Genomic DNA, 26,601 nt, shown 5'->3' with positions numbered 1-26,601 from the left:
TATATATATATATATGCACTGTTTGGGTCACATCCACACAACATTAATTTAACAAACATTTATTTAGTGAGAGAATAGATCACACTCTGGTTAGGGACTTGAAAATATCAGAGAGCTGATATGGTAAGGAAATGGGAAATAAAAAGAAATCACAATAAGTAAAAAAGTAATATTTTTCTTGAGAGCTGAAAAATACTACAGGATAATTCTTTTTTAATCATCAAAAGTCTCCCCAAAGGAGAAAGAGGAGTTCCCAAATATGAAGGAGACGTTGTCTTGCAGTGACAGATAGGGAGGCATCTAGACAAAGGCCAAGGAGGTGTTAGCCTTGAGTGGGGCCTGACTACACAAATATCATTTCGTCCACCCCTTAAGTTCTCCTTTACTATGGGAGAGGGGGAAATAGAGACTGAGCTTAAGAGCCACTGGAGCAGCGGCACAGAAGCCCCACACGTGCCTTCCCTCCTCCCTTCCTCCTCATTCTTATCCGTGCAGAGTTTCTCAGAACTCCTAAATATGCCTTGCTGGCTCACAGAGCCTGTTTCCTCTGCCTTCACTTCCCTTCTCACTCCTATTTACTTTAAGGACTTCATCGCTTTCTTTTGCTCAAAGTCCCCTGAAATACCATTAGGTGCCACTTCCGTGGGATCACAGAGAACCAGTGATTTGTCACTCATGTGAGATTTATCTTTGTCATTGCCTTCCTACTTTGTCACTGGATTCCTAGCTCTCTGTTCAATCCATGGTATGCATGTAGCCTCTGATAAATGAACAGATGGATCTGTTGAGCAGCAGCAATCAAAGCTCATCCAGCACCTACACGGGTCACTCTCCACTGCATGGCGACACGGGTCACTCTCCACTGCATGGCGACACGGGTCACTCTCCACTGCATGGCGACACGGGTCACTCTCCACTGCATGGCGACACGGGTCACTCTCCACTGCATTGTGACACGGGTCACTCTCCACTGCATGGTGACACGGGTCACTCTCCACTGCATGGCGACACAGGTCACTCTCCACTGCATGGCGACACCCACACAGGTCACACTCCACTGCATGGTGACACGGGTCTCTCTCCACTGCATGGCGAAGTGTGTTCATGGTTCCCCTTCTTCTAATCCCCCAGTGGTGGTGACCATTCACAGATCCTCCAACTCAGCAACCTTAATTCTTGTGCAGGAGCTAGCAGAAATAGGATTCTTTTCTGGTTTTGTGACAAAACATCATGGTCAAAGCAACTTAGAGGAAAAGGAGTGTGTTTGGGACTTCACCTTCCAGAGGCAAAAAGAGTTAATCACCATCATGTCAGAGAAGAACGGCACCAGGCAGGTAAAAAGGGAGAGACACCTGAGAACCTCCATCTTGTACCCTTAGCAAGAAACCAACAGAGCAGACTGGCAATAGTGCTTGGGTGGGACCCTCAAAGCCCACCTCCGATGGGCATACACTTCTTTCAGCAAGGCTACGCCTCCTAAACCTCCCCAAATTGTGTCACCAACTGGGGACCACATATTCAAATGCCAGAGCCTTCCAGGAGATGGGGGAGTATTCTTACTCAATTCACCAAAGGGAGGATGTGAGGTTCCCTGAGTTGTTATTCAATCTACACAGGGAGGGTTTGAGAAGCAGTCAGTTAGGGGATGCTGAGAGCATGGCCTCTCTCAGATCTGCAGCTTATTAATAAGACATAGAGCTTTTAGGTGTTGCATAGCTCTTAATCAGCCGTAGATAAACATGTGCTTTCACAGAATCATTAAAAAGCAAGATAATCTATGTAAAGCTCTTAGGATGGTATTTAATACATAGCAAATGTTTGCTATTGTTATCGCGGTCACATGAGAAGGAGCAGTCCCTTGAGTGTGATGCAGCAGCAGTCAGCAAAGCATCTGTGACACCGGATTTGCATCATGCCAGTGGTTCCAACTTACAGAGGATGTGCATATTCCTAATTCCATTCTGTCGCTGCAGTGTGGGAAATATGTGCTTTTCGTTCTCATTTTGAAAACGAGGAAGCTAAAACTCAGATGATGCTTTCCTGGGTGTTAATCTATGAGTTTTAGCTCATATCCCCGTGCATTTATTATTTTCTACTTTATCCTCGCTTCTTGGGTCTAAATATTCCCATTTTGGAGTAACGAGACACCTGATTTGGCTAAAGGATGTTGATTGCACGATCACTACACTGGTGTTCACACTGAATGGAGCTGAGGTTAGACACACAGACAGCTCGTCAGGACATAACCTAGGCCTTTCTTAAGAGTAGATTTGAACTAACTCAACTTGAACTAACTCAATACACACTGACTATTTGTTGGAGACTAGCCAGGAAATCATTTAAGGAGGAAAAGCTACAGTGTAATTCAATGCATCTCCAAGGAAAAGTGATACAGAGAAATCTTTATAGAAACAAAGTTAAGACTATACCTACAGCCCACCCTAACATTTCCAAATTCACCTACAGCATGGGGTTATTATCTTTAAAACCTGTGGTGGCCTCTGGCATAACTGTCTGTGAAGTCGAAGGAAGCCAAGAAGCAAACAGGGCTTAGAAATCAGAGACATATCCAGACCTAAGTCTTTGCCTGAAGCCACTTTCACTGAGCCTCACCTCCCCATGTGAACACGAATCCCTGTGCCACATGCAGCAGGATCTAGAGTTCCTTTAGGTTTTAGTTGATTGAATGAAGACCTGCAAAGACAGCAGTTCCTAATGCTTGGCACTTGTCCTTATTGTCTAAGCGAAAGTCTTTGCAGATAGGACTAAAGATTTTTATGTGAACCAATTATCCCAGACCATGGAATGATACTACTGTTGTCATAGGAGAAGTAAGAGTTTTATATATGGGCAATGGTAATGTAGCCACAAGCAAAACAACACTGGCAGAGCTAAAATAGTGAAGATCAGATATTGCCCCCAGTCAGCTTCCGGAGGGCATGTGATCCTAAAGAACCTTGGTTTTAGCCCACTGAAATGCGTGTTGAGATTCTGGTTTCCATAACTCTATGGGGTAAATTTCTGTTGTAGTCATGGTAATTTGGTATAGCAACCAGAGAAAACTATATACTTGTTCCTTTACTTCACTTGTCCTTTCTGCCCACTGTCCCTTGCTCAACTGAGCTGGTAATGGGTTGTCTGCCAAGACCCAGAACAATGCCCTCATCTGCCTTCAGCCTGTGGGAAGGTCAGATCTGCAGCCTGTGATCTTTGTCCATTTTGACAGCATGTGTTCATATGCTCATCACCGATCGATGCAGGTACTGCCTCCTACCATTGGCAGATTCTCATGTTTGCTTTATTTGAGTTTCCAATCAAATTCCTTATTAGAGAAAACAATAATTTAAAGAACTGGAAATGGGATGTGATTAGGATGTGGGTAAAAAAAACAATCTTACCATTACTTAAACGGTGCTAAAATATGTATTTAATATGTATTTATAAGTTCTATTATGTGCCAGCATAGGAAACCTGACAGGTAAATTTATATAGTATTACAGTTCTCTGGAGAAACGTAACTAGAGACAGACTGACAGAGAGTGTGTGTGTGTGTGTGTGTGTGTGTGTGTGTGTGTGTGTGTGTGTGTGTAGGTTTACAGACAGATAAAGTAAATTGGTTCACATAGTTATACGAATTGCCAAATTTGAAATCTGTGAAGCTAATGTTGTTTAGACTAGAGGCAAGAGCTGCTATATATTATAGGATATAATATATAGAATATATATAATAGAATATTATTATATTCTCTCGTTTGAAACATCAACCTCCTAGCCTATGTGTAGCGGCTGTGTTGTGGGGGTTAAGAACTGGGGAAGCACCTCATGGACAGTGTTTCTCTGCATTCTGACCAGTTATCACTTTCTGTAATAGACTCTGTCTGCTGCAAAAGGGATAAGCTATATTTCTCTGTGAGCATAGGATATATGTGAAGAATACATACAGTACAGAATTATACTGGTTTACAAAAGTGTCAGTAGTAGGTGTTCCTCTAGGTTCATTGACCTAAGCCTCAATCAAGGAACATCATAGAAGAGGCAGTGGAAAGATCGTAAGAGACAAAAGACCAGAACATCTGCTACTTAACTGTCTCATCTGTTTATGACAAGAGAAATACATCTTGAACTCTCAACAGTGCAATTGCTAGAATAAAACCTGAGTGGTGCCAGTTGACATGCCAATTCTTACTGGTGAAATTGCAGAAGGCCCCACATTTAGATGAAGAGATACTGGGTAATTAATGATTTCAGAGCGAGAAAGAATCAGTCTTCCCCAGGGATGAGCCTCAATACCAAGTGGTCAGTCCTAAAACATATACATGGGGTTACACTTAAGTGAACTCAGCAAGTTGCACTTATGAATTTACAATAATTTTTAAAAGCTACAAATTTAAGATGGAATGGATAGGTGAGAGTGGTACCAGGAAGGTTCTGGAAACATTCAGAATACTAAGTAACTCAATATCAGGATAGTGCATAGTCTAGTCAAGTTGGTTTATGAAGTTAACCATCATGCCTTTGGTTATAGAATTGCCATACTAGATGACCGTACCCAATAAGGCCTTTGTGGATAGACTGAAGTTTCAGTTTCAGCAACAGTCAAATTTTTCAAGGTTGCAACCATAACACCACGTCTAATTTTTCACTGTGTGAACATCTTTATTGAATATTCCCTGGCCCAAGTCAAGGGGGTCCTGGGAATATTTTCAACAGCGGCAGCATCTGTTCTAAATAATCAGTATAGAGGTCGAATCACAGAGATAAACCCATATATCTGTGTTTATCTTGTATCATGATCTACCAAAGCTCACCTTGTATCTGATGACTCAATGCTTTGGGGGCTTACTGAGAATATTGAAGGAATGAGGGAATGAGAACATTAAGAAGAAGAGAGGACATTTTTTTTTCTTTTTTATTTTTGGAGCTGGGGACCGAACCCAGGGCCTTGCACTTGCTAGGCAAGCGCTCTACCACTGAGCTAAATCCCCAACCCCGAAGAGAGGACATTTTAATTGCCCTATTTTAGTTCCAACGGCTTCATTACTCTTGCAGATCCCAGATGTCTGCTGGAGATAGACTGGCAGGAATAGACCATGATTTCCTGCCTCCAGTACATCCTTTCCTAGAGCAATGACTCAGTTTCCTGAACATAAAAGGGGTCGCCAGCCATTGTGGATACGTCTGGAAACCTGAGTGGTAACTGAGCCCTCCTTTCCTTCATGCTCCTTCTAGGAATTATAAAGTCATAAAAATAGATCCAGGATCCTTACGAATTGTGCTCTTGCACCTGGCTCCAGGGCACCGTCACTTCCTGTTTTGACTTTTCTCCATGTCCCAGCCTCCCATCTATTCTCCTCATAAGAACCAGAAATATCCCATGAAGACCTGACATCATGCCTAAGTCCCCTCTGCTCAAAACTGTTCACATGTCACATACAGTCCATTTCCAGTCTGCCCCAAGCCTGCCAGGCCCTTTGGAACCCTGTCCTAGCTGTACCTAAGACTCTTCCTACCATTGTCTTATTTTCTCTCACTGCTGCTGTGATATTTGCCATTTCTCTGACCTCCTTAACACTGTTATTCCCTTGTCTCTCTCCCAAGTCCCAGTGTCACCTCCACAGACAGACCTAGAACTCAAAATTACTGTTCCTCAACTCTTCATCATGACCTCCATATAGAAATTGTAAAAAGAAATATAGTGCTATTTCTAGTGAGTTACTTTAAAAATTCATTCATTTTGAATTGCATATTTTGTTCATATACATGAATTTTGACAATGTACATCCTCCCTCCCCTAGCTTCTAGAGGCCCACCCTGTCTCCTTACCCATCAAATTTCATGCCCTTTCTCTCAGTTTTAGCCCATTGAATTAAATTTATGTTGTGCAAATCCCGTTGAGCATGGGGTCATCCCCTAGAGCGTGGTTTACCTACTAGGCCATGGTCATCACACCCTTAAAGAAAACTGATTTTCCTTTCCCCAAAAGTCATCCATTGTCAATATCTTCTCAACGCTGAGACTTTGTGTCTACCTCCCACCTTCATGGTTTTGCTTGTTTGTTTGTTTGTTCTTTTCAGACTTGAGCCTGTGCAAGATTATTTGTGTTCTTAACCTCTAGAATCTGTGACCACTTCATTCTGACTTCTGTTTGTATCACTACACCAGTTGTCTCTCTAGTGCTCAGTACCACTGTAGGCAGACTTGAGGAGCTGCCTCTCATCTTAGGGTCCTTACACTTTACACACCTTTGCAAAGCCTCTTTGGCCATGCAAGGTAACAAATGGGACTATAACACCTTCCAGGGTTGTTGCTCTACCTTGCTGCAGAAGGCAATGGAAGGGGCTTAAGTCTGATTTTGTTCTTTTGTTAGTTTTCCATGGTCACTGTGATCATCTGGTGGTACCAAGCCCCAGCTCTGCTTATGAGGCTTCTTCCTTTAGATGTAAATGCCACAGAAGCTGGAGACTACTGCCCCTATACATACATACATACATACATACATACATACATACATACATACATACATAGAGAGAGAGAGAGAGAGAGAGAGAGAGAGAGAGAGAGAGAAAGAGAGAGAGTTTCCTCCCAGATAATGGTCCAGGGTCATGTCATCAATATTCCCATTCAATATTTCTGCTTCTCCTAGCCACCTCACTTCTGGACAGAACATTAGAGGGAATGATAGCACATCACAGTATATGGTAGGCTCTTTTCTGAGTAGGAAGGATCATGTAAATAAATAAGGATCATGGCTAATAAATAGCTGTAGGCCACGCGTTCCATCAGTAAGATGAGATGCATAGTACCTTTCTCTAACTTTCACTTTGATTGTTTAGATTATCAAGTTCAAGTAAGAGAAACTTGAAGTCAACGTGTAGAACAAAGCCAGGGGATGTAGCTTATCAAAATTGTCTGTACTTGAGACTATAAGGCAAGAGTATTTTAAGTTTGAGGTGAGCATGGGCTACTTGATAATGCCCTGTCTCAAAAGCAAACAAAACCAAACAAAATGTTCAGGGTAAAGCAGTAAGCTTTGCTGTATAATTTTAAGCCGTCATATGCAGCATGTAACCTAGGTTATCCTGAATGGTGTTCTGTGCAAGGGCTGAAGAGAAAGAAACATGAAACTGACTAGAGTTGACTCTCCTCGCTCTTCGTCTCCTCTCACCTGGGTCTATTCACAAGCTACCCGTTCATCAGCTACATTCATGCTTCCTTGTTCCTTGGATGGAAATGCCCATTAACTTCGCCTTCTAGTTGTTCGGTTTCTTTGCTAAAGCGATAGAACATTTTATTTCTTTTTCCACAAAGAAGCGAAGTAACGGTTTATTAAGGAGCAATTCTAATGTAGATTAAAGCATGGATATTAAGGGAGAAAGAATAGTGTTTAGGAAAAGAACAGCACACACCCAAGACACGGGTGTGGACTTGTCAACAGTTTCCAGAGTCTATGTAAAATTAAACCCACAGACTTTTTCCATTGACCGCAGGCAGCTGCTTCTGTCTCCTCCTCATGCTAGAAATGTTGACAGATCTGCAGGTGTGACAGCCAGGGGCTGTGGAAGGAGAGTAAATGGTGCTGCGGGCATTTAAGAGGATCCCTCCCTTGTAATAAGCCTTGGGATGAAGTATGCTTATTGCATGGTAAATGCACAGTAGGGCATAATTTTGAGATCGCATAGAAATCAAGATAGAAGAAAAACAAAAATATCTGGGGGGGGGCAAAACATGGAGCGGAAAGGGAGCCATGCTGAATTGTCAAGACCAAGATATGTGGCATCATGGGCACCAGCACTCCGGGTTTTGCTCTCCTGAATTGCAACCCTCTCTTGTCTCTTCTCACCTTATTCTTGTGGGCCTTTTTGATCTCAGCAAATGTTGGGGTGAGCAGCGCTTCCCACAGCTGGAGCCAGAGACCTGTATGTCTGCAGATTAAAACTGCACCTTACCTGCGAGTTTCACAAAAACATCGTTTCTGCTGGAGTTCCCATAAGCATAGTGCGAACATCTAGTTCTGCAGCTGGGGTGTCAATAAAGGGCTCCACTGGCCAGCCTGAGAACTTATCACCCAGTGAAGAGCATTGTTTCCATGGAAACCTGCAATGGGTGACCCAAATATGCAAGTAAAAGTTTGCTACTTTGCCTACTTCATTGTGTGGATTTGGTTTGCTGAGGATTGCCACTGTTACATAAAAACCGGGGCTCTTTTTTGCATGGGTGAATTTTCTCCGTGCAAGTCATGAGTTCTATCAGCGTAGACCATGGGGGTCTCCCGTTCTAAATCAGCTCCACTTAGTAATCCACCTTTTATTTTTTGGGTCGGGGGACTAGCCAAAACTGAGATGGAAGTCATTCTCCAGGGCACTGCTCACTTGCCTCTTTCTCCATTTCTTAAACCCCTGCAGGGCGAGCCCTGCTGAGACTCACAGACAAGAAGCTGGAGCGCATGGGGATCGCCCAGGAGAACCAGCGTCAGCACATCCTGCAGCAGGTGCTCCAACTGAAGGTTCGGGAAGAAGTCAGAAACCTGCAGTTACTCACACAAGGTACCCTGCTGCTTCCTGGTGGGTGGGTGCCCCCGGGGAACATGGGAAAACCGAAAATGTTATTATTGCCACAGAAGAGAGCCAGAAAAAGTTTGTTGTTGTTTCCTTACAGAATTTCCTTCATTAAAAGAGAAAAAAAAAGTAGGTAGCCTTAGAAACTACTTCTCTCTAAAACTTTTTTTTTATTGCTCACTAGAGAGAAGGATGCATAAATAAGTAATGGATGCACAAATAGAATTACTGCAGCTAACTTCAAGGTTATCACATACTGCTGCAGAGACTGCCTACTGTACAGCCCCAGAGAGTACCACTCACACTGGTCAGAGCACAATTGTTCCCTCCAGAGTTATGTGGTGTGCAGGCCACACAACTGAATACTATCATCATGGCTGCCCTCAGCTTACCAGTAACTCTGAGGAAGTCTTAGAATTCAAGTCATTCTAAACTTAATATGCCTGATGATGGAGAGGCGGTTTTGATAAATTTTCTTTTACTTTGCTTTTCATTGGCCAACAGAGGGGAATTGTTTTTAAATATACCTTTATTTAACTGAATGAATGCATGCTTATACTTTATAGACTTTGAAAACTCTTTTAACTACTTGAAGATAGAATGATTTAAAATATAGAGCAGAGAATTTCAATTTGGGCTACTAAGGCTGTTTGACTCATAAGAGGGTGGTGAGTAAAACAAAGATTCTTATAACTCTGAAGTGTCAAAAATATCTAAAATTTGAAGAAAAACCTAAGTCCCAATATATGTTACTTATGTATACATATAATTTGATAGATATAAACTTCCATCGACTATACTTTTTCTTCTTTTGTTGCCCATCATGCATCGTTTTAAATGAAAGGATGATGAAGTAAGTGGTTTTGAGAGCATTGGGTAGTTTTCGATAAGGAGATACAGGAATGGTATGCATATGGTTATGGAGAAATGTGGGTCAACCAAGATTCATGCTACTATTGCATTTAGACTAATCCAGTAATAGTCTGGTTGCCTAGAACAGTGGTTCTCAACCTGAAGGTCGAGGTTCTTTTGTGGGTCACATATTGGATGTCCTGCATATCCGGATATATTGTACTTCATTACAGTTATGAGGTAGTAACAAAATTATTTTACGGTTGGAGGTCACCACAACTTGAGGAGCTGTATGAAAGAGTACAGCATTAGGAAAGGTGAGAACCACTGACCTAGATGACAGGATGTAGTGCCCGAAACATAAGCGTTGTGGAAGGATAGATATATGCAGAGGGAGATGTAAAAAAAGGGTATCAGCTGTTTGCTATGCTTCTTCCGAGTTTGTTCTCAGAGAACCCTTTGTAGTGAGTTCAGAAGAATGGGTAAACTAAGTAATTTAAATTTGAATGTCACTTGCTGATATGCCTTTAACTTTCTTTTAAAAACAGAGATAATACAATTTAAGACAAGAAATGCTATCACACTGCTACTTCTAAAATGGAATAGAAAGGAAGCAAATAAGGCTACATAAACTCCACATAATCCAGGCGTGAGGAGAAGTTTTTCAAAGAATGCATAATGTTGGAAAAGATGTGAGCCGTGGCGATGAAACTGTATGGAAAAGTTGACCTATGGCATGACTCAACTTTTCAATACATAATTTATATACATTTTACATATATAATATGTAACTAAAAGGAGTGCAGATGATTATGCCTTATTTTCATAATAGTTGCTGCTGGGAAATATGATTGTGGGTGATCTTAACTATATTCAGTGTACTTTTTCATGTTTTCCAAATCTATCATAAAGTCATGTGGTTGTTCTAAACGTAGAATATTAGCCCTCTACCACGCCATACTTCTTCCTACCTCCCTGTGTTCTGGGAAGGACCTAAGTTCAACCTTTCTGATTCTGTTGCTGGCATTTTCTACTCCTTTGAAAACTGAACGTTCTTTACTCTTTCATGCAGTCCCTTCAGAAGGAACTAGTGTACTCTCTCGCTCATGGGTATTTTTCTCTGAATTTTTATTGCCTTTCTTATTGCTTGTCCTTTACATGTTACTGTTCAAAATCACTTTATGTCAGACATCCTTTATAAAATCCATCGTGTTATTGAAGTGATAATTTCTTGTTTTTTTTTCTTAGAAAGAGATACAAAATTGACAAGATGTTTGAAGATTGATAATAGAGGATGTAAAGAGATTGGGGGGGGAGAGCTTTAAATTATTTGGGGTCCTAAGTTTACTCTAGTAAGAATCAATGTTCCATCAACCCAAGGGAGCTGGCTGATTTAGCCGTGCATATCATATGGAGGTTCACAATAGGGGTGATGTGTGATTCAATATTAAATATTTGATTCTTCAAACCCGCAAATACAAAGCTACAGCAGCAATGTACTGAATAAGTACAATGATTTCACGGGTTTTTTTTCAGTCTTTTTAAACATTCTGTGGGTCTGTGTCTTGGGGAGACTGTTCCCACTTCCAGCTTATACAAGCGGGACACAATGCCAGGACACATGAAGTCATTACTCTGATGCAAAGCCTGTTTCTGTTGCTGTCGATTGTATAATCCAATTAAACTGCTATACCACGGACGGCTTAGGTTCCTGTGCTGTGGGTATTATTCTTTCTGCTATGACAAAGTACCCGATGGAAGCAAGTTTATTGTAGCTCAGAGTTTGAGGGTACAGTTAGGTCATGGTAGGGAGAGTGTGGCAGAGGACTATGGGGCAGCTGGTCACATTACTTCTACATTCAGAAAGCAGAGAGACACGAATGCTGGTGTTCTGTTCCGGGTCTCCTTTTTATTCACTCCTGAATGCAGGTCCACACAATGAGTAATCTTCCAACCTCAGTGAATTCCCTCACAGACATACCCAGAAGTTTATTTCCTGTGTGATCCTAGATTCTATCAGGTTCACAATCAATCTAAACCATCACAGTTGAAAGCAATAGAATTTGTTTTGCATGCTTCTGAATACTGGGATATCTAGGGTCATGGCGCTAGGGAACTAAGTTTCATAGGCCATTCTTACTGAGTCCTTCCCTTGTGTTTCACATCTCAGAAGCAGGACAGAATCCATTTTAGATCCCTACTAAAGTAATTTCATAAGATTCTGCCCCCATGACCTAATCCTCTATGAAAGGTCCCATGTCCTTAATTCATACCTTAAGAATTATATCTTCAAGTGTGTTTGGAGGACTGTGGCATTGGTACTTAAAATTGTATTATTTTTAAACAAAACTAACCATTTTTAAAGGTAGTTATTACTCTTGATAGTGTATGTGTGTGTGTGTGTGCGTGTAAGTGTGTATATGCTCACATGAATGCACGCATGCACATATGGAGACAAGCTGTTGATATAGAATGTCATCACTCTCTTCCTATTTACTTTGTGTAACTCAGCGTACAGCCAACTCACTGACATTTCTAGGTTGACTGGCCAGTGAGCTCTAAAGATTTGCCTGTCTCTACATTCTAATACACACACACACACACACACACACACACACACACACACACAGTGAGACAGACAGACAGACAGACAGACAGACAGACAGACAGACAGAGCTAGAATTACACATGTGCAACATCAAGCCTGGCGTTTTGTGTGGATGTGAATTATATGTTGAGACCTTAGGCTTGCACAGCATTTTAGCCCTTGAGCCATCTCCTCAGCTCCCTAAGGACACAATTTTTGAAGAATGGATTTTTTCTTTTAAATGATTGGATTTTTTATGTATTTCTATTTTGGTTTTTGCTTTTTAAATATCTTTAATCTTTTTTTTTACATACCAGTCATTGTCACTATCCACCTCTCACTCTGCCCTCCAACAGTTCCTCATTCCATTCCTCTTCCTTTGTCTCCAAGAGGATGTCCCCATTCCCCTATATCCCCTACACCCCACCAGGGCTCCCCATTCCTTGGGGCCTCAAGTCTCTCAAGGGTTAGGTACATCTTCTCTCATTGAGATCTGACCAGGCAGTCCTCTGCTGTATATGTGTTGGGGGCATCTGACCAACTAGTGTATGCTACCTGGTTGGTGGCTCAGTGTCTGAGAGATCTCAGGGTTCCAGGTTTGTTGAGACTATTGGTCTCCCTGTGGAGTCACACTCCTCCTCAACTTCTTCCAGCCTTTCCCTAATTCAACCACAGGAGTCCCCCACTTCTGTCCATTAGTTGAGTGTAAGTATCTGCTTTTGTGTCAGTCAGCTCTTTGTTGGGCCTCTCAGAGGGCAGCCATGCTAGGCTCCTGTCTGTAAGTACATCATAATACTGCCAGGCCTTGTAATACATAATAGTGCCAGGCCTTGGATCCTCCCCTTGAGCTGGATCCCAATTTGGGCTGGTCACTGGACCTCCTTTCCCTCCGTCTCTTCCCCATTTTTGTCCCTGCAATTTTTTTTAGACAGGAACAATGCTGGGTCAGAGTTTTTGATTGTGGGATGGCAATCCTATCCCTCCACTTGATGCCCTGTCTTTCTACTAGAGGTGGATTCCACAAGTTCCCTCTCCCCACTGTAGAACATTTCACCTAAGGTTCCTTTCTTTGAGTCTTCAGAGTCTCTTACCACCCAGATCTCTGATATATTCAGGAGGGTTCCCACACCTCCTTCCATCTGAGGTTGTATATTTCCATTCATTCTGCTGGCCTTCAGGGATTCACTCCTGATCCCCCAATACCTGATCATGTTCCCCTTGTCTCCTCCTCCTCCTCCTCTTCCTCCTCCTCCTCCTCCCCACTTTTGCCTAGTTCCCTCCTTATCTCTGTCCTCTGCTTTCTTCTCCCTCCCAAGTGAAGCATCCTCACTTGGTCCCTTTGTCTTGTTAACCTTTTTGAGTTCTATGGATTTTATCCTGGGTATTCTATACTTTTCTGGCTAATATCCACTTATTAGTGAGTAAATACCATGCATGTCCTCTTTGGTCTAAGATAACTCACTCAGGATGATATTTTCATCCATTTGCCTGCAAAACTCATAATGTCCTCATTCTTAATAGCTGATTAGTATTCCATTGTGTAAACTCACCACATTTTCTGTATCCATTCTTCCATTGTGGGTCATCTGGATTGTTTCTAGTTTCTGGCTATGAGAGATGAGGCCACTCTGAACATAGTGGAGCATGTGTCCTCATTATATGTTAGAGCATCTTTTGGGTATATTCCCAGGACTGGTATAGCTGGGTCTTCAGGTAGATCTATTTCCAATTTCCTGAGGAAGCTCCAGATTGATTTCCAGAGTGGTTGTGCCAGTTCGAAAGTCCCACCAGCAATGGAGGAGTGTTCCTCTTTTTCCATATTCTCACCAACGTGTGCTGTTACCTGAGTTTTTGATCTTAGCCATTCTGATTGGTGTAAGGTAGAATCTCAGGGTCATTTTGATTTGCGTTTCCTTGATCACTAAGAACTTTGAACATTTCCTTCAGGGCACCTCGGCCATTTGAGATTCCTCTGTTGTGAATTCTCTGTTTAGTCCTTTACCCCGTTTTTAAATGGGTTGTTTGGTTTTTTTAGAGGTTAGCTTCTTCAGTCCTTTATGTGTTTTGGATATTAGCCCTCAATCAAATGTGGACTTAGTGAAGTTTTTTCCCAATCTGTAGGTTGCTGATTTGTCCTTTGCCTTGCAGAAGCTTTGCAGTTTCATGAGGTCCCATTTATAAATTCTTGATCTTAGAGCCTGAGCCATTGGAGTTCTGTTTAGGAAAGTTCCCCCTACCCCCGGTGCTCATGAGTTCAAGGCTCTTTCCCACTTTCTCTTCTGTTAGATTCAGTGTATCTGGTTTTATGTTGAGGTACTTGATCCACTTGGACTTCAGCTTTAGGCAAGGTAACAAATATGGATCTAGTTTCATTTTCTACATATCGACTGCCTGTTAGACCAGCACCATTTATTGAGTATGCTTTATTTTTTTTTCATCGTATATTTTTGGCTTCTTTGTCAAAGATCAAATGTCTGTAAGTGTATGGGTTTATTTCTGGGTCGTTAATTCTATTCCATTGACCATCTTGTCTGTCCAACACCATGAAGTTTTTATCACTATTGCTCTGTAGTACAGCTTGAGGTCAGGGAAGGTGATTCCCCCAGAAGTTCTTTTATTGTTAAGAATTGGTTTTGCTACCTTGGGCTTGTTTTTTTTTTCCATATGTAATTGAGAATTGCTCTTTCTATGTCTTTGAATAATTGTGTTGGAATTTTGATGGGGATAGCATTGAATCTGTAGATTGCTTTTGGTAGGATAGTCATTTTTACTATGTTAATCTACCAATCCATAAGCATGGGAAATCTCTCTCCTCTATTTTGTTTTTAGAGTCCCTTTAAAAATATTTAGGTGTTTTCGAAGACTATAGGTGGCTTCTTTTAAGAAAACAGCTAAGTAAATCACAGCACATATAGTTACTGGGCATATTTAAACCTGTAAATGAAGAATGAAGAAGGACCCTTGGGAAACCATGAAAAATAAAACAAAAACAAGATTCAGAGCCATATACAAACTGTATATTTGCCATTAAGGGAGAAATGGTTTCTCTCTGTGTGTATTCTTTGTTTATATAAGAAATACTAAATAATGTATATGAAACTAATGTAAGTTACACCCATGGGGCATGGAAGGTGGCCATAGAAAGAAGATAAATGCTTCAGATGTCATTTTGCATTTTGAAATATGAGTGTTTGAACTACTTTAAAGAACACACATGAAAAATAAACAAGAAGGAGAAAGTATAAATTTAGCATTAGATATGCCTGGATGTTAAGTCCTGCCCTGAATATTTAATTTTGTTGCTTCAGGGAAATTCTTTAAGCACTCTGCTCCCATTCACTAACTTCTGAAATAGAGATGAGTAGCTCTGCTCAACCAATAAGAATATGGCAGGAATTAGAGGCTAATATACTCTACCATTAGCCTTGTCTCATAATTAAACCAAGCTTGTACATTTATAACAAGCCACATCATTTTAATACCTTTTATGAAATAAATTTATCTGACAGTTTACTTACATTCACATGTGTTCATTTTACAGGAGTGAAATTAAGATTTTTGCTCTGCAATTCTTCATCTATGACTTCTAGATGTTGACGAAAAATCACACACACACACACACACACACACACACACACACAATCCCATGTAAGACTTCTTTTAACTGCATGATGGATGCATAGTAAATGTTAGTTTTTACTTCCTGTCAGAAAACTAAGACAAACACTTCTGGAGCCATCATCTGAAACCAGGGCCATCTTACCTGAAGTCCTGACTGGTCCTCTTATCATTGACAATGGCCCCATAGCTCCCTGACATTTGCAGGCAACACCCATCAGTGTTGGCCTCAGCTTTCATGCTCTACTTCTCTTGTCTTTAGGGAGATTGTCTCATCTAAAGGAAAGCCTTTGATCTTCCATGTTCCATCTGTGTGCAGCCAGGATGTCAATCGGCTGGTGACTGTTCCTGCTAGAAGCTCGGCTGGGTCAGAACACTCCCAGTTATGTTTTGAGAAGAACAGCAGGCAGCAGGAAAGTCGTCATGACATTTCTGCCTGATTCATGAGAGATGGGGTAGGGGGTGTTCTTTATACAACACATAACATGGTACCAAGTGGTCCAGAATCCCTCAAATTTATTCTTAACTTTTTAAACGTAGACATTCTTTCTAGAAAGCAAAACTCCCCACCAGATACTGAATACTATGCTCGATCCAGCTCATGAGTTTTGATGTTTATTATGAACAGAGCATGCCCAGCAGCTCTTCATATTCTCTCTACTGCGGCTGCTACTGTTGGCCATTCTCCATATACATATGAGAAAGTGACACAAACTAACAAGTCCAAAGGAAGATAGGCCTCGGTAAACAGCATAGCACAGGAATGCCTGAGTCCAAAGCAAGCACTTTGCTTCCTTTACATGCTTCACTGGCCTCTTTGGGGGCTGATTTTTTTTTTAATGCAGGATTACACAAGGCCATTTTCATGCAAGTATATAATGTAGTTCCCTTCCCAAATTTGCTTCTATTTTTACACCCTCTCTCTCTCTCTCTCTCTATATATATATATATATATATATATATATATATATATATATGTGTGTGTGTGTGTGTGTGTGTATATATATATATATATATATATATATCACACAGAGAGAGGGGATATGTCTATAATGTCAAACACCCACAAATGAAAAAAAAATGCAACATTTTCCTTCTGAAGTTGACTTAATTTGCTGGGTGAATAGCTCCTGTTGCATCCAATTTCTCGCAATTGACATCACTTTCTTTTTAAAACTAACTTTTAATTTTTGAAGTTATAATTCTATACTTTCCCCTCACCTTCCCTTGTGCCAACCTCTCCCATTCTTCTTTATGTATAAATTACTCCATTTATACATATGTGGATACACTTCCTTATCCATTTTTCTGTTGCCACGCATCTAGGTTGGTTCTATCACTTGGCTTTATGACTCGTTCCTCAGTAAACATCATTGTGCACATTGTCAGTGATGTCACAGTGATAGACATAGACAAGGATGACGTCGAGCTGAGTTGAATGAACGTCTCTGGCTAGCTTCTTAGGGAACCTAAGCCTAGTGGCATCCATACTGGTTGGACAAACAGTTATATAAGGTTTCCTTTTTTGTCTGCATCTTTGCTAGCATTTACTTGTTCCTTAGTGACTGTCATTCTGCCAGATGTGAGATGGTATCTCAATGCAGCTCTTTATTATTTATTTTTAAAAATATATGTCATATGCAGTGCATGTCAGTATGTATGTGAGGATGTGCACATGTCACAGCGCATATTCTGAGATCAACCAGATGACGTTCAGGAGGCTTTCCTTCCAACACTGAGGCCTGAGGATTGAAATCCATCTATTAGGCTTAGTGGCAAGTGCAGTTACCCATTGAGCCATCTCATCAACCCCAATTTTAAATACCTTTTTAAATATAGTCTTTATTTTAATCTATATGTCTGTGTATTTATTGTTGTAAGTGAATGCCGTGTGAGTGCAGCACTCTCAGAGGCCACAAGAGGGCGTTGGATCCCTTGGATCTGGAATTCCAAGCACTTGTGAGCTATGTAAAGTGGCTACGGACAAGCAGACAGGTCCTCTGAAGGAGCAGCAAGAACTCTTAGCCACCAATGTTGAAAATTCTTGCTTCTTAAAATTGGGTAAAACTGTTTGTTTAGCCTTAAATTCTGCCTCTTAGTTTGTTGCTGTTGTTGTTTTTATCAATTATTTTATTTATTTACGTCCCAAATGTTGCCCCCCTCCTAGTACCCTCTGGCAGAGTTCTTCCACCATCCTCCTCTTTTTCCTTGAAAAAATTCTTATATTTTTGGGATTATAATATAATTAGATCATGCCCCCTTTCTCCCTCTAAACACTCACATATATTCCTAAATACAAACGGCTTAGTCTGTATAATGTTACCAGTATGTATGTTTTCAAATCTGAGCATTTAGTATTGGCTCACCAATGGTGTCCTGTTCCCTGGGGAAGACAATTTCTCCTGCTCTCAGCATTCCCTAGTTGTCTGTAGTTGTTTGGATGGGCTTCTCCCCAGACCACTTTAACATGTGTACTGTCATCGTCTGTTCAGCTCATGGTGGATGAAACTTTGTGAGTGTAGCTTCTGTCATCCCTTAGAGACAAAGTCTCACAGCACACTCGCTGATCCTCTGGCTCATTGGAGCTTTTATTTGCATTTCTCTGGTGGCTCTAATGTTGGACACTTTTCATCTGTATATCGACCATTCATCCTTTATCTTTGTGAACTATCTGATCATTTCATTAGCTCGAGTATTGATTATGTTATTTGGTCTCTTTTTCTTTAGGCTTCCGAGTCCTTTGTATATTCTAGACTTTACTCCCTCTGTCAGAAATTAGAAAACCTTTTCTTTAATTCTGCAGGCTGTCTTGATTGTTTCCCTTGTTGTACAGAAACTTTTGAAGATCACAAAGCATTTACCAATTATTAACACTATTCTCTGAGTAACTGGCAGTCCTGCACAGAGAGTGCATTGTCCGTGCTGTACCCTAAAGCTCCCAACTTTGTTCACCATCAGTTTTAGTTTGGGGTCTTACATGAAGGCTTTTGATGCACCAGGAGTTTATTTGGAACAGGGTGAAAGATAGATATCTGCTTTCATTCTTGACTTGGTCACTTGGCACCACTTGTGGAAGAGGATTTCTTCTCCAATCTGTTTTTTGGCTATGATGCCAGTTGTCATGTGGCTGTCACTGGATACGTTTATTTTGAGAACATCTCTCAACTGATTTGTGGGTCTGTTTCTGTGCTGATCCCATGGTGTTTTTATTAATGAACTCTGTGATATACCTTGAAATCAGGTCTTGGGATAAATCTGGCTTTATTCTTCTGTTTGGGGTAGATTGCTTGAGTTTTATGGAGTCTTTGTGCTTCCATATGTCTTCTTAAATTTTTTGGTTTCAGTTTTCTATGTTCTACAAAAAAATTTTGATGGAGTTGCACTGAATCTGTAGCCTACTTTTGGTAGTATAGCTAATTTTACAATATTAATTCCTCTCATTCATGACTATGAGAGGCCCTTTCATCTCCTATAGATTCTTTCCTTGACGTTTAAGTTTTCATGATAGGGTGCTACAGTTCTTGGTACTGTTCATTATTTCTTAATATTTAAGAGGCCATTGTTAAAGGGGTTTTCTGATTTCTTTCTCTGCATATTTATAATTATTATATAGGAAGTATATGTTAATTTTGCATCTCTGAACTGCTGAAACCCTTATCATATTTAAGGGTGAACACCCTTGACTTCTTTCTTTCCTTTTTGCATCCCATTAGAACAGATTTTTAAAATCTGTTATACTTCTTTGCCTCTGATTTATCAAATGTGGTAAGAACTATATCTTGGAGTAGTGAATGAATGGGATTACATGTGAAAATCTGGAAAATGAATTAAGCCAGAGGTTGGTAAACATTTTTTTACAGGACCAGTTTGTATTCTTTGTATCCTATATACTTGTCTGTTGTACCTTTTCCATTGCATGAAAGTAACCATATGTGATACTTAACTAAATTGCATGAAAGTAACCACATGTGATGCTTAACTAAATTGGGAAGGGCTTCTCTAATAAACCTCTACTTAATTGTTGATGCATAGAAAAACAAAGATCCTATATGTGATGGTAAACTTAGAATGGTGGAGAATATTTTAAGCTGCATATCTGGAAGGGATTGCATAAAGAACTTCTACAACTCAGAAAAAGTAATAATGATTTTTTAATGGCCAAAGAATTTGAATAGTTTTACAAAGAACTAAAGTAGCCAAATATTATATGAAAACACATTTAACATAAATGCTATAGAAATACAAATAAAAACCACAATGAGCTATCATTTCAAACCCATTAGAATTTTCAGAGTAAAAAAATTGCAAAAACATTAAGAAAATAGAGAAATCAGAACCCTTACTCAATTGTAATGGGAATACCGAATTGGATAGCCATTATAGAAATTACTATGGAGGTTCATCAGATAATTAAAAGTGGAATTATCATCTGATCTCACTTTTTAATATAGCAGAAAAGAAATCAGAGCGGGAGCTTGAGCTAATGCTGGTGTACTTGTGACCATGACAACACGCTGACCAAGAGATGGAAACAACCCAAATATCCCCCATTGCAAGTGTGGATACAGAAAAAAGAAAATATACAGCATATTTAAAAGGGAATATCATTCAAAAATGTCTTAGAAGAAGGAAATCCAGGTACAGGCTGAGCAGATGAACATTAAGGACGCTAGTTATGGATCATAGGAACAAGAGGAACTACCAAGGACTGTTGCTGAATTAGTGTTCATGGTTACAGATTTGCAAAGTGGAAATTTTACATGTATCTATTTCAGTATAATTTCAATATACTTATTAATACTCAATCTTACATATAACAATAGTTAAGATGGAAAGTTCAATGTTATGTACTTTCTGTACTATAACTAAAACAATGTCTATTGATTTGTGTTTAAAATGTTAAGAGTCTAAGCTTTTGATGCATCAAGATTATTATTTTCTCTTTTGGGTTATAAATATTTACCTCAATACCATCAGTACTATAATAATGTCCTATTCCTTTATTGTCTCTTTTCAATGACTTTTTTTACCTACAGTGGTAGAAATTCTATAAAAATATATTAACAACAGTTTTCAGTAAAATCAGACAGTATAGAGCAATTAGGGAAGATGAGGGTGGTAAATACAGATATCTTCAATGATTGTATTATTGTGGATTATAAAGGGGAGACACACACACAGAGAGAGAGATACAGAGACAGAGACAGAGAGACAGAGACAGAGAATCAGTGTCTTGATTCATTAAACATTAGTGTTTCCCAAAGGGCTATTTATACTTTGTCCAAATATATGTGTCAAAATTTAGTTGGGAATTGCATGGCCAGATGGACTGCCCCAGCGCTCCACCCTTTGGAAAGGCAAAAATTGAAAACATTGCATTCACATCCAGGAAGACTTTCAGAACTATGTGTACAGTTTGGATATTTTAGTCCAGTCACCTCCACAGTGATGCTTCAGCAACTAAAGTGGGCCATCTGGTCCACCACCTTGTGTAAAGCAGGAAGTTTGTAGAACAGAGCAATGGGCTCTTAAGACAATATCTAAGCTGTTTTTACATGTCTGACCATAAACCTCAAGGAGGAATAGAGAAATCTTGATGATGATACAGCCATAGCATGACCAAAAACAATAGCATTTTTCCCAATTTCCACCCAAGTATTTTTCTCTCACTGTCCTTATTAATGTGTAATTTACATACAAACAATTCGTTGTTTTTAGTGTGAGGATGTGAAAGTATGCTTACAGATGGGTAACTAATCACTCAATCAAGGTGTCTTATAAATTTTGGGTTTCATTTGGTTGGAAGAATATATAAGCAATAAAATGACCCATTTGTATTATAAATATATTTACTCCATAACATGCATACACACAATACAAACACATGTGTGTATGTGTATATATATATATATATATATATATATATATATATATATATATATATATATGGAGAGAGAGAGAGAGAGAGAGAGAGCTAGGTTTTGAAGAAATCAGCTATATCATTTGTGTTTGTTTTGATGTTGCAGTGATAAAACCTAGAGTACTGTCTATTCTAGTGATATGTCCTTCCATTGAGCTCTATCCCCAACCAACTCTTCTTTTTACTTTTTATTCTGAAGCAGAGCAGGTAAGTGGTAGTTAAATTTAGCTGTGACATGGTTGTTGCAAGTCTTACGCACATGTCCATTTTAATACTTGACTCTTCTGCCATATTATAAAGGAACATTGAGCTTTACTTCCCCAATACTCCCCGTCCTCCTGATAATGACCTTCTAATTTTTCCTGGCCTTGACTTAATAGCTCCTTTTTAGGTGTATGTGACTTCTTGAGTGTTTATGCCTCCTAAAAATGGATCTGGGTTTTCTCAATGCACTCTCTGAAAATTATGCACTACATACTTTAGTCATTTACAACCACCAAATCTCTCAATCTTAACCCCATTGATTCTACTCACAGATGGGTAATGCTGACTGATTACTTGATTAGACTGAAAAGCACCTATGAGGTTAGTAAAGCACACCCCTGGTATATCTGTGTGGATTTCTAGAGATACTACATCATAAGAGCTCTGACCTAAATGAATGCATTAATTAATTGGCTGATCCACATTTGACTATTGGGATGTGGTAGAACTGTAGAACACACGGGAAGATTGACGGAGATATGTCCCTAGATGGCATGTCCTTTGGAGCTGGAAGTTGCCCTGGTTTCTTCTGATTATCTCTCTGTGCTGCTTCTTGGCCAGCATGAGATGAGTTGCTCTCACATATTATCCCTTGCATGGTAGACTGAGCCCTCTGAAAGAGTGAAATATTTTTTTCTTTAAATTATTCACTTGTGTGAATATCAGATACCCAAAAGGAACTAATAATTCAACATTAATATTTACACTGCTTGGAGTTAGAGAAATAGCTAGGTACTTAAGGCAATTGCTCCTCTTTTAATAAAAAGAGGAGGAGGAGGAGGAGGAGGAGGAGGAGGAGGAGGAGGAAGGAGGAGAGAGAAAAAAAAAAAATATCCTGCATTCAGTTTTCATTATCTTGGGTTTCTCATGACTTCCTATTACAACAGCTTCCAGCTTTTTTGAATAATTTACTGGATGATATGGGTACCAGTACTCGAGGTATATTCCCACCAGGGCTACACACAACTGCACAGACATAATACTTAAAATTAATCTTAAAATAAAGTGAAAAATGTCTTCTGTTTCCCGATCACCTGCTGTTGAATGCACAGTGTCAGCCACTATTCCCTTTTCAATTTTCACTCAGACACTGTGTTTGTAGTCTTACTTACCTCACCACCATCTGTTTCAATTCCCTCTTTTGCATCTCCTTCTAAGACCATTAGCATAACCTACTTGCTACGTCTGGTCACCAATGTTCTCCCTACCCATTCCATCACTTTTTCACTCCTATCATCATAGTTGATTTAAATATATCTCTAACAATGTTATTTTCATCCTTTCCTAGGATGGGTATTGGCCTTTGACGTGCAGGCTACACATGCCCCAGGATAGCTCTGAATGTGGCCCAGTACAAAACTCATAACCTGTTTAGAGCATTATGTGGAGTTTTATATATGTGTGATTGTTTTACAGTCCAGTTGCACAGTTCCTGAGCGTGCACTTTGAAGATGACAATATTGTAACGTAATGTCAAAATCCTGGACACGCCTGCAATATTTGCCGGCTCCCTATTGCTTACAGAAGAAAATTAAAACTTCGTAGCATCCCATAGAAAGACATCTAGATATTTCATTGATACATTAATGTTATCTTCTGGCAAATTCCTTTCTAGCAATGATACTTCAGGTATAAAAATAAGGACAATTTATTTCACAAGTTTATGATGATGAGCTAATAAAACTTGAAAAGGGATTTAGCCTTGGTGAGTTTCTACCCCTTCTGCCTTATCTTTCAGAACCAATCATGTCCCACTGTGAATTGCTCCTTTAGTCATACTAATTATGCATTTATTACATAGCATCAATTTCCCCTTCTTTTCATGAGCACTGGGTTGCATAGTAGGCTCCAGAGATAAAAAGGAACACCTGATCTAGAAGTGAAGTTAGAGGCCATTATAGATTCATACAGATATGCAATGGGATCACAGAAACGAAACTTAAATGTGACTGAGAAGAGGGGAATAACGAAGACTTGCCATGAGTATGCCACATGAACTAGCTCTTGAATGAAAAAAAACATTCGATAGTGTACAAATTCTGTCATGACGTAAAAAGAGGAGCCTGTGTTATGGTTTGAAAATCAATTCTAGCCCCAGAAGGATCACATGTTATGTCTACATCTGCAACAGACAAAGCTTTTCATAAGATTCTGGGAACTTGGGTGTTTGAGCTTAGTTGGAATAAACATAGGTAGATGTTGGGGATCTGCCTCTTGTCTTAGTCTCTCTCTCTCTCTCTCTCTCTCTCTCTCTCTCTCTCTCTCTCTCTCTCTCTCTCTCTTTTCTCCCTCCTTCTTCTCCCTTCTTTCCCCTCCAACCCCTTCCTTGCCTGACAGCCATGAGGGTAAATAGTTCTTTTCCACCATACACTCCTCAACACCATGATCTGCTGCCTCATTGCAGATCCAGAATCAATAAAACCGAATGACTATATTTTATTCTCTACAACTGCAGTCCAAAATAAATCAGCCCTGTTTTCCTGCATTTAAGTCGTTTGTGTCAGATTTCAAGTCCCTGAACCAAAAAGAAACTGATACATCCTTGTGCCCTAGAACCCCTAGAACCTCTGTAGATTATGAATAGCCTCTGCAATTGTCTGACTTTGCTTGCCCAAAGTCTAGCACAGCATCAAGCAAAAAAAGTAGATCCTCTGAGTTTTTTCTCCAGAATTAAATTTAATTGTCGAACTTTTCTCTCATTTTCTAGCTCTATTTTACTTCCCATATAATGTTTTCTTAGTAGTAGATACAAATTTGAGTTTGAGTTTATAAAACGTAAAAGTAATTACTAAAACTCTTGTGGGTCATCTTTCTTCATACAAAGTATAATCTAGAATTTCTCTATTATTTCTTTCCTCTGCTCCTTCCTTCCCCTAAGTATTAGCAGCAGTATTTAATCTTATTTTAACTTGGTTTCCAAAGATAACAATGGCTCTTCAATTTATAAGCCACGCAACCCACATCGTTTTGCCTAGGATTTTCAATCTCTCCTGAGTGGCATTGTCCAATTACTATCAAGGAAATGTTTCCCCTCTGACCCTTGTCATTTCTCAGTGGCTCATGGTAGGTAAGGCTGTAGGGTGAGGAATCTCATGGGATTTGTTGAGATCCTCCTGCTGAGATTGGAGTCATTTACAGACTCATTCTGTGCCATTTGATTATAATCTGCAAGTGCATGTTCGTTCTAATTCGTTCCGAGACAGCAGTATATCTACAAACTGTTACTTCTGCAAGCTTTCCCCTGACACCCTTCAAAATCTTCATACCTGATTATGCAAATTTTGGAGTGAGGAATACTTCTAATTTTATCAGCCCTTCAAACTGTCAAAGAAATTCTCCTTAATATGAGCTTTATACATAAAAGTCTAAACACAATGGTCTTTTAGGGATTATGGAAACCACACATCATTTTATCAGTAGGATTTTGAATGATGATGTGTGCATCCTAGTTAGCATTCACTCGATCTCAGTTTTGTTCTGAGTCCATTGTGGCCAATTAGTTCAAGAAGGTATTTTCTTTGAAGTAAGGCTTGATATTGACTCTTGCTTTTGATCGGTAGGACTCTTCTTAACTGAAAAATATTTGTCTGCTGTAGACAGATTGTCTCTCTAGACAACATACGGGAAAGATGTCCACACACATCCTGTTTCTCGTACTTGGATTTGTTATGGTGATGAGTGGTAGGGATTCCCAAAGATTCCAAATGCTTCTTTCTGGCAACTTCTGTAGAACTCATCAACCTCAAAATTCTTCCCCATTGACTCTTTAGCATTCAATCAAGCATTCAATACTCTTATTTGGGCAACTGAGGGTGATCATGTGATTATATCACTTTATGCTTATAAATTTAGATTTGAAGAATTTCACATGGTTCATATTCCGTTGAAGGTAGATCCATCCTGGATTTAGTTTCTTCTTTCTGGGTGAATGTAGAGCCTGCAGCCCTGCAATCTAGTTCCTGTTGCAGCTTAACGCTTGCAGGGCTTTCCGAGGCACAGTGAACTGCTATGGCTACTCTGAGAAGAAACAAATCTGTGTATTTAGGATTTCTAGTCTTTATATTGCATATTACCAAACCCTGGGCCACCTTTCTTTCCTCCTTTGAACCACCAATCCTCGGTATCTGACGTAATACGGTGTGGATAGCACATCTGTTCCTTGCATCAAAGTTTCACCTTGCCATTTTCAGTACCACACCTGTCAACTGCACTGGAAATAGAGTCTGGAGTTTTAAAATCATTAGTACAAAGCTGTATCACAGCCAAGGAGAGAGTCTGCTGTCATCTCTGAAACAAACACTCCTTTATTATCTCTTTCTCCTTTCATTTATCTGTATGGTAATGAGTCACATTCATTCAACAATTCCTTCAAAACACATTTATTGAGAATATACTTTGTACCAAGAAACCCCTCTATACTTTATTAAGGCATGGATAAAGGGATGGATTGGATAGTCCTTGCCATGAAAATCAAATGAACTAAATTTGCATGTGAAGGACTATAGCACAGGATAAAGAGTGGCAGAGGGAAGCAAAAATACTAGAGTAAAATATTGGGAAGATATCCAAGAGGAACTGACCTCTGTGAACCAAGCCAGGGCTCAGAATCATCAGGGTATATTTGCTTTCTCTTTTCCTATCAAATAAATGTGGAATTGCTAGGGTACTCAGCACCACGGAGAAGTACATGATTCTGTAATAGTATATTTACTGTAAAACTAGCTGTTTACTGTTAATTATATGAGAGGCCTTTACTGGCTTTTGCTGGAATCACGAAACTAAAGATATTAGATTGTTAAGGAAAA

The 26,601-nt window shown here is 39.7% G+C and overlaps 1 protein-coding gene across 2 annotated transcripts in view; it reads left to right on the top strand.

Moving 5' to 3' along the window:
- Nucleotides 1–26,601, top strand: part of LOC116911424 (sterile alpha motif domain-containing protein 12-like) — a 242,867-nt gene that overhangs the window by 44,829 nt on the left and 171,437 nt on the right. Inside the window, exons 2-3 of one of the 2 annotated variants that reach the window (XM_032915393.1) lie at nt 8,403–8,543; nt 9,400–9,408. In XM_032915393.1, the coding sequence (XP_032771284.1) occupies nt 8,403–8,543; nt 9,400–9,408 (150 nt within the window). The remainder of the gene's footprint in view (nt 1–8,402; nt 8,544–9,399; nt 9,409–26,601) is intronic. The other variant, XM_032915401.1, reaches the window with a different exon arrangement.

The sequence above is a fragment of the Rattus rattus genome, chromosome 1, assembly GCF_011064425.1.
Source record: "Rattus rattus isolate New Zealand chromosome 1, Rrattus_CSIRO_v1, whole genome shotgun sequence".
In the NCBI taxonomy this organism is placed as follows: Eukaryota; Metazoa; Chordata; class Mammalia; order Rodentia; family Muridae; genus Rattus; species Rattus rattus.
The sequence above is the reverse complement of the archived record's forward strand: the minus strand, read 5'-3'. Positions and strand labels throughout refer to the sequence as shown.